Below are 9,516 nucleotides of genomic sequence, written 5' to 3' on the forward strand. Positions count from 1 at the left end.
ATATACACAGAAACGAGAGCACAGCGCAAAGAAACGCACCCCTGCTCATCCTTACACAGCCGATCTGCCACTGAAAAATGAATTCTTGTTGTGCTCGGTTTCGAACGACTGCTTCGAACTCGAAAAAGCCGAAGGCTCTCTGGGGTTCTAGACATATCGTTCGGGTGCTCTGGGGTTCCAGGCTCAGCCGTTTTTGTGATAGTATTTTTTGGTACTGTTTGACTCCTCTATGTGTTTCTTGCTTAGTGGTATTGGGAAATCTAGTTTTTTTTTAGCTCTTCCTTTTAGAATCCACCCTTAATAAGATATCCATTTAAATCTTCTAATAGATATGTGGTTGGATATGTATTTTGAACTTTGTATATCCTAAAAATTTCAACATTCCAATTAGGAGTGTACGATTTCTCAAATACTCCCTTATATTGTGAAATTCGAACATTGTCACCAATTTTCAGTTTGCTACCTGTAAACATTTTTATATTATTGTATACCGTTCCGAAGATGGGTTTCTCATTCTCAACGTTCACAGCCATTTTTATAGTCCTGCGTATTTTGTTGTTGTAAACGTTAATTAATTTTTTGTTGATTTCAACCCACTTATAGCTTCCGTTTTAAGAAAACTTTTTCCACATAAGTTCTCTTAATGTTCTATTGAATCTCTCAACAATTGAAGCCTTTAAAGTACTAAATTTTGAATAATGACTTATTTGATGTCGTTTCATCAAAGACTTAAATTGATCGTTAAAAAACTCTTTTCCATCATCTGTTTGAAGATGTTTTGGTACTCCACGCCCAGATTTAAATATTTTCTCCAATGCTTCAACATCATCTTTTGCAGACTTAGATTTAAGTGCTTCACCCCACGCAAACTTCGAGAATGTGTCAATTACTGTTAGTAGGAAGCAATATCCATTATTCGAGGCGGAGTATTTTCCCATTTCCACCAGATCAGCCTGCCATAACGAATTTATTCCCTTTGTAATAACCCTCCGACGTAGAAAATGTTTGCGCGCAGGAGAGTGTAATTCATTAATAATTCCTCGCCTGCTCATTATCAGGTAAAAGACTATCAAATTATTTCGAATATCTTATTTTTGAGACAACATCGTCAAGTCTCTCTAATTTATCTTCAATATCTGCAGTTTTTTCATCAGGAATACTAACAATTAAATCTTGTTGATGTGAAATAATAGAATCCCTCAGCCTCTTTACAGACTTGTCGACATATTCCTTGTTGGCTATATCTATAGCTTCTTTGGGAATCCCGACCTTTTTTCACGTTGAATATTAAAATTACCCTCTGTATCAGTATCGATTGCCGCAACACCATCAAAACTTTGACCAATTTCTTCTTGAAATTTTGTAATCAATGATGTTAAGGATACTTTCAACTCATGAATAGCTTTATCAACATATTCTTTGATGACGATGTCCGCGTTTTCTTTTGGGAAGCCACCATTTTTTATTCGCCTTTTTTGTATATTAGTTTCCATCAGTATCTAGGTAGAGTCCCGTCTCAGTTTTCTCATATCGTTTTAAATTATTAGTGTTCTACTTTTCTTGAATATAACGTCAAAACTTGTCAACGGTCATGATGAGTATAATCTCATTTGAATATTACAACATAAATATATACTAAATTAGAATATAATTTTGGCTTCTCGGAGCTCTTCAATAATCGATGTAATTTCGGTTGCGTGATTTGTATTTCCAGCTGTTTCCGAACCTATTAAAAGTTGAAGTCGTTCCACTAACTCATTTGGATCATCCCAGTATACATAATTAGGTTTATTCCTTTCAAGTGTCATGAAACCAGACCCGGTTACCCTTTCTTTATCGCGTTTGGGTGTAGACTTGGTGACGGGTAAATTAGCTAAAAATGGTTTGATAATTTGAGAATATTTTAATGCTCTCGTTCCTTTCACTTGTCCGTTTGGTAGAAAATTTCTTCGGTAGGCATTAGTTTTTTCTAAAATTTCTCTATATAGCTCCAGATCATCTGTATTATAATTTTTTGGAAGATGATGGAATATTAAAAAAAATAATCTAGTAAGTTGCCAGTTTTGCCCATCCTCAAACTCAATTGTATTATTGAATACATGTATTTGATTATTCCCCAACATTAATTGAACAGAGTCATTTCTGTATGGTCCATATGTTTTATCCAAAATATGATCTCTTGCTAGTTCACTAACATTAAAATTTTTTGAACTCTCTTCAAGCACTGAGGGTGGAGATCTCATCAATGGTGATGTATGGGGGGAGGTTTGAGTTGTGTGTGCAGTTGCTTGATTTGATAATACTGGTGATGATTGATGTGAGTGATGATCCGGTGGTGAGAATGAAGAATCATCATCTATAGCTGATTGGGAATAAAATTGATCGTTCTTGTCCACCTCATCCCCACCAGAAATATTATCATAATCATCATCACTTTTTAATCTCCAATCTAATGGTTTGTATGCATCATATTTAGGTTTTGAATTTTTTGTAGCTGCAGTGTAAAATGTTAGTTTTCTTTTTTTCATAAGCGGAGTTTTATTCTCTTTGTAAAATTCAAATTGATAATTTTGATTGTCTCCCCCTGTATTGGACAGGGACATTTTTTGTTAATATTATTATTAATAACAAGTTCATTTAATGGATCAGTTATGGGTTTAAATGTTTTTTCCAAACCCATAATTTTCTGGGTCTTAAATTGTTTTATCTCTGAAAACTTTTTTTTCAAAGCACTTCGAGTTTTTTAATTAATTGTGATAAAATATTTTGGTTCATTGTGTTGTAATTTGAAAATATTTAAATTCGAAGAGTATGAGTGGTTATTTCAGTCTTGGGGCTGGGAATGTACTAAGAAAAAATGTATATATAAATATATATATATATATATATATATATATACATAAAGAGGTGTGGTATTATCTGATCTAATAATCAGACCTGGTATTAACAGGTTTGATTAACAGATCTGGGTGTAAGACCTGATCTGATCTGATAAACATATCTGACCTGCTAAAGAGAGCTTAAACCAAAATTCGGAAAAAAATATACCCAATTCCCATTTCCCAATAATACAAAATTTTGTATTTTATTTAATATAATTTATTATGATAATTTATTTTTTAAATTTTAAACAATCTGAAAATTAAATGCTGAAAAAAATCTTCAATTCCCATTTCACAATAATGAAAAATTTTTATTTTTATTTTTATAGTTTTTTTTTTATTTTTATTTATATTTTAAATTTTTAAGATTCTGAAAAATAAAAATGCTGAAAAAAAGATCCACAATTCCCATTTCCCAATAATAAGATAAATTTTAAAGTTTAAAAATTGTTTATTTTTATTTATTTATTTTTTAGTTTTTAAAAGCTATTACTCGACATTTTTATTAGATTGAAGTCGATATTGCCATCATCCCTTTTTATAAGGGTGTAGCATTTGGCTGTCTTCAATAGCATTGTATCTATCTGGAAGATAGACCAATACATTGGCAAGCTCGAGCATTACTTGCCTGCTACCCTCCTAGCTGAAAAAATATCAAACTCCATATTAATGGGCAGTTTGTTAAAGCTGAGCTTCCCCTTAACCCTGCATTCGTTAAGGCAAACATCAGCGGGTCCTGATCGATGTCCCTCAACAGAGCGTTGAGGTCCTCCTCCGTTTCTCCATCGGGCAAATTGGTGATGGTGGTGGAGGCGGTGGAGCTGGTAAACATATTCATCTTGGTGGATGGTTGGGGCGGTGTTGATGAGCTGGTGGCTGGTCGTGGCGCTTGTTCTTCGCTGAATGATATTTTTCCTATACGAGGTCCCTGATTTTGTACCCAACGAGGAGAAAATTTCTCCTCCTCCGACTACAAAACATGTGTGGAATGGGAGGGGATTCTAAAAAACGTCTATCGAGTCATATTGTCCACTTCATGTTAAGTGAAGTTTAGTCAGGACATGGCTTGAATTGCAGCAAATGCTGAATCTTATGTATCCCCAGAATTAATAAAAAATGAAATGAAGAAATAAATTAAAACTAAAACACAAACTCATGTCAAGAATCGAAGTGATAATCAATGTAACTTTTGAGGCGGTGTGTTGAAATTTGCGTGTTCAAATGTGACTCCATGTGGTAGGCACCAAAGTGGCGAAGTCTGATGTGATCTAACGCTGGGCAGAAGCGTATCTCTCTCTTTGTAGTTTGCTTTCAACTTCTACAGATTGTATTATGTGGCAGTCCCATCTTCATTGCATGCGATCCGATCGCCCAATGTCCCGTGGTGACTGCCGTAATCCTGCTGATATCCCGTTTGCTGTTGGACAGCAGTTCACCGGTTGTTTTTTGTCGTATCTTGGCCAACATTCTTTTGAGCTTCTGTGCTCGCTCTTACTTAGCCATTCTTTGTTAGCTATCTGCTTGAAGTGGTCATGGCTCCTTGTCTGAATTGCGTTTAGGGAGATCGATAATTCGATGTCCGTACTTAGCCCTGCCGAGCCTGCACGGGCTAGTTCGTTTGCGTTTTCGTTCCCCGGGATCTCGCAGTGTCCCGGTACCCAGGTTACTTATACCTCATTTTTATCAGCAAGTCTTTTAAGGGCCTTCTTGCATTCTGCCACTAGCCGTGAGTTTGTTTTCACGGCAGCTAGGGATTTTATAGCCGCTTGGCTATCCGAGAAGATCCTGACTTTGGTGTCCCTGAGGTCCTGCCCTAAGGAGAGTTCGACTGCTTCCCTTATAGCTAGTAACTCAGTCTGAAATACCGTCGCTGAGTCTGGGAGATTGAATGCCTTTTTAATTCCCCAATTCTTAGCGTAGATCCCAGCCCCTACGCCACAGGTCATCTTGGAGCCATCGGAGTAGAGGGACACCTCGTTATCTACTACCACTTTGTCCCTGCTCCAGTCTTCCCTTGTTGGGTATGAGGTCAAGAATGCTTTCCCGAAGTTCAACTCCGCGATCATGTAGTCAGTCTTTTCGTTTGCATTTATACCGTTGCTTACAAGAATCTTGCCGTACCAGGCGCCGCATTCCTTCCGCTAATTGTCCTTCACGAACAGTTCTATCAGAATTATTTTCAGGATAGCATTGAGGGTATAGGCGGGGATGAGCGCATTGTTCCCACGGCTCCCGCACTCGCTGCCCGTTGTATCCGTGTCAGCTTCGTTCCTTTGTATGACCTTGTTAGTGCCGGCCACCATACTAGGGCCCCGTACGTTAGTATTGGCCGTACCACTACTGTGTAGAGCCTTATAATTATCTTTGGGTGTTGTCCCCAATTGTTTCCAAACATTTTCCTGCAGGAGTAAAAGGCAATGCATGCCTTCCTCACTCTTTCTGCAATGTTTTCCTTCCATGACAGCTTTTGTCCAGTATTACACCTAGATACTTAGCTCGCTCTGCTAGTTTTAACTCCATGCCGTTTGCACTGGGCATGTATCTTGGTTCTTCTTATGAAGAGCATCAGTTCTGTTTTAGTGGTATTGATACCGAGTCCGCAGGTGTTTGCCTATCTGTTTAAGCGACCTGACTCACCTGTCATTATTTCGCTAATAACGTCAGGGTATGGTCCTGTTACTAGCAGTACTCCGTCGTCTACGTATGCAACTGCTTTAACTCCACCCGTATTGAGAGCTTTCAATATGGCGCTCATATTTATGAGCCAGAGTAGGGGTGATAGAACCGCGCCCCGAGGTGTGCCTCCCTTCACAGTCCGCGTGAGGTGAGTGCCACGCAGTTCGGATGTGATCGTCCTGCTCTTTAGCATAGCCCCGATCCACTGTCTGAAGCCTCTCCCAATACCTAACAAGTTGAAGGAGCATAGAATAGAGTCGGGGTTCACGTTATTGAACGCGCCTTCGTTGTCTAGGAAGGCGGCCATCGTGTATTGCTTGTGTTGTAATGTCTTCTCGACATGATGTACTACTTCGTGTAGTGCTGTTTTCATTGACTTTCCTTTATGGTACGCGTGCAGCGCATCCGAGAGTTGATGTTCCACTAGTGACTAACAGATGTGGACGTCGAGGAGTCTCTCTGGTGTCTTCAGGGCCAAGGAGGTGAGACTTATCGGTCTGTAATCCTTTTCTAGGATGTGCCCCCTTCTGCCAGGTTTCGGTATGAATATGATATTAGCATCCCTCCACAGGAGTAGGATGTGCGTCTGTGTTAAACAAGCTTCGTAAATGGCTTTTAGCCATTTGTAGCATTGTAGCATTGCCGGTATTATGCCTTCTGGGCCGCCTAGAATGATAACTTGCATGTGTCTTGTTTGCTTACTGGTGCCGTTAGGTCAAAGAAAATGTCTCCATGGTCTGAGAAGGAATGTTCTGTCGATATCCTCCAGTTCTCAACCCGGTATTTATCGTGTTCGATTTCCAAGGTGAGATCTAACACCTTTTCTCAATCTTTGGCGTACTACCCTTGTTACATACCGTAACGTTTCTACATTAATACTATCAAAAAGTGTCTCACCTCTCCCGTTGGTTTCTGAAATCCCCAAAGAGTGTGTGCCTCGCATTCGCATCGCTCTCGACCTACAATTCCAGCGACTTAGTCCAGCGACATGTCCGTCCCTGGTCCAAGGCTCCTGTATCAGACCGATGTCGATATCCCTCTCCCTCAGAAGGATCGTGAGATTAGCTGAAGCGGGCGAGCTGCGCTTCAGATTAATCTGCACGATTTTCGACATCGATGACGGTTGGGTCAGATTTGTCGTCGATAACCATGTCGTCCAACAGTTTGTTGGTGTCATCGACCTCCTCCAATATCTCGTCTTGGCCATCCTGATGCTGTGCCGGACCTTGTTGTCGATGGCCTCTAGCTGCGGCAGGCAGCGCTGGTTTATCAGCAGGAGAAAAGGTTGGCTCACCTTCATCTCTCGTTCAGCTTTGCGGATGGTCCAGTCCTTTGTATGGACGTCCGGGTTCTGGACCTTCAGACAGGCAATCACACTGGCGTGCTCGGCTTGCCCTTTCGGTAACCAGATGCGAGCTCTGGGTCTAATTGGGATCTCCATGGCGTGGACCAGCCTAATCTTAATGCCAGCCCAAGTGTCGCTAATCTTAGCCACACACTCCGCGGAGAAGCTCCGAGAGAACCCGTCGCCACACCTGAAGTTCATAATAATAATGAACACTATGGTAAAATTCTATTAGAAGAAATGAAGAGGTATTTGAAAATTGAACTGCACCCAATCTACGCTTTACCAACCGAAGAAACCGAAGGGTGAACTAGCACCCCCCTTTCGATAGTAACAAAAAACACAAATACATTCGGTTTTCTATATCTATATTCTGTATCGGGCTGGTGCACTTGTTGTTGTGGTGACTTGATGTCGTTCTCAGTTAGGAAGGCTATCTACTTTTGCAGGTTATTATGTGCAAATAAGTATTTTTTATGCTAAAAGTATCTCTATTAATTAATTTGATTTGCTTTATATATTTCAATAAATATTATATACATATATATTTATTTATTTATTGAATAATCATTTATGTCCCTTAAGCCTGGCACTCCCGCACTCCTAACTTCAATTCTAGTAACGCAAAGAACTGCAAAACAAACACGAGAAAGAGGGAGTGCGTGAGCACCCAACGTTTTGAAAGTTCGGTGGCCCTATGGCCTTAACCAGAATTATGAAAAAATACCTGGGAAGCAACCGAACAACTATTGATTTAGGAAAGCTTACTTCGTAAACCTCTTGAGTTGTGACATAAAATTTGAAGACAGTTGGTAAGTTTATTAGAACGCACGAAATGGAAGACGTATGGGGCTCAATAGTCTAATGGCTACACTTTTTTCTTTCTTTTTAACGATTTTATTTACAATCTGTCTATACGATAGACAATAATCAAATTTTTTAACACTGACATTTACAGGAATAGAAAGCTTTCAATAAATCTTAATATTATATTACATACTATTAACAGTTTTACAAATACTGGAGATCGAGGATATGTTTTCTTTAAAGCCTTCAAATTTCTAAGCTGTTATCTGCAAGATTAATTATTTTTTCATGGCTTTGTAATTTCTTTACGTATACCATATTGTATTTTCTAATTTCATCTTTTACAAATGGAAAAAATTCAAATCTTTGAACGTAAAACTTTTAATATAATAGTATATGTAAATGAAATGAAAGCAGGTATTACTTCATTGTTTTTAACATAAATATATATAATTTATATTGTATGGATTCCTTAGTCATTGAAGCTCTATATGCAAGGGTATATAAACTAAGGCGTGCCGAAATTAGCTTCCTTCTTGATAGATTTATTTTCATGGTTTCTTTGCACCATATAAAAACTTATAAGATCAAGAACTATTTTTTTTTTTTTCTTTTAAGGACTTCTATTAGTTCCCAATGGTGAAAGTCTTGGATATTGGTTTGGTGATGGAAGTAAGGATAGACCACAAGGTCATTTTGATGAATCAAATAATATGAACAACTTCACCAATAATCACTACACTCCACAAAAGTCTTCACACCCTTGGGGTATATTTTTTACTGTATTGGGAACTGTCCTTCTCGATTTTGACGCGGATGCTTGCCAAAGTCCTGCAAGAGCTTATCTTCTAGACATATGTTTACCAGAAGATCATGCTAAGGGTTTATCAACATTCACCATTATGGCAGGCTTGGGTGGATTTTTTGGATATTCGATGGGCGGCTTGAACTGGGATGAAACAGATATCGGTAAGAAATATTTATTAAGCTGGTTCGAAGTAATTTTTCATTTAATAATCTAGGTCGGCGATTGGGAGGACACGTAAAGGCGGTTTTCTCTATAATAACATTTATTTTCATTGCCTGCGTCGCATACACAGTTACAAGCTTTGCCGAAATCCCTCTTTGGGTACTAGCAGACGCAGAGTCTGATAAAGGAGAAATGGAAAAATTGCGAGTTACAAAAGAAGCTTATGGCGCCTGCGTAAGCCAAGAAGAAATCGACAATGAATTCGAGGAAGACGAACAGGTAATTTATCAATGGCTTCGCAGTAACATATTCAGTTTTGCGCTATACTATCTTTCGTTCCTGTATTTTTTATTGAAAATATTAGGTCTATATATGTTAACACAGTTCTGAAAATATAGAAGTCAAGTAAGTTTTTGGAAAGCAAATCATTCATTTCTAAAAAAATTTGCTTCGTATAATTCGATTCCGGCATAAGGACTTTAAAAAATTTGTCTCCTTCAAACTTTTTGACGCTATTTGCTCGGGTGACTTCTGGCCTGAACACGTAATAGTTAAGGAATACGTGGTAAAAAAAACATGGCCTGTGGGAGTACAACTACCCATGCCGGCACAAGCAACATTATCCACTGTTTTACCTTCAGTCCGAAAATAATAACCTCTTTCTTCCTTCTTTCCTATCAGAATACTAAGGGCTTACCAAGCAAGCTCTCGAAGCTGTATTCTGATAGCTTCTCTTTTCCATCCAAGGTAATTGTGTTTACTGAAATCGGGTTGAAGCCGGAGATACTCTGATAAAAAATTCTTCCGGCTTTTCCAGCGTGGAGGTGGAGTTTTAA

The 9,516-nt window shown here is 38.6% G+C and overlaps 1 protein-coding gene across 1 annotated transcript; it reads left to right on the forward strand.

The window, feature by feature from the left end:
- The first annotated feature begins 8,057 nt into the window (after positions 1 to 8,057).
- LOC147644224 (membrane-associated transporter protein-like) lies at positions 8,058 to 9,105 on the forward strand. Its single transcript, XM_086829504.1, has 3 exons — positions 8,058 to 8,082; positions 8,329 to 8,679; positions 8,733 to 9,105. Exons 1-3 carry the CDS (start codon positions 8,058 to 8,060, stop codon positions 9,068 to 9,070), a joined length of 714 nt encoding a protein of 237 aa, XP_086685630.1. The 3' UTR covers positions 9,071 to 9,105.
- The last annotated feature ends 411 nt before the right edge of the window (positions 9,106 to 9,516 follow it).

The sequence above is a fragment of the Drosophila serrata genome, unplaced genomic scaffold (genome assembly GCF_035046125.1).
Source record: "Drosophila serrata isolate PLE 108 unplaced genomic scaffold, ASM3504612v1 contig_216, whole genome shotgun sequence".
Taxonomy (NCBI): domain Eukaryota; kingdom Metazoa; phylum Arthropoda; class Insecta; order Diptera; family Drosophilidae; genus Drosophila; species Drosophila serrata.

Bases quoted from the DNA above. Each gene is read 5' to 3' on its own strand.
- LOC147644224 (XM_086829504.1), top strand. From the start codon at position 8,058: ATGGAAAAAATTCAAATCTTTGAAC. The intron at 8,083-8,328 runs GTAAAACTTTTA...TTTTCTTTTAAG, and splicing joins AAAAATTCAAATCTTTGAAC to GACTTCTATTAGTTCCCAAT. The intron at 8,680-8,732 runs GTAAGAAATATT...TTAATAATCTAG, and splicing joins CTGGGATGAAACAGATATCG to GTCGGCGATTGGGAGGACAC.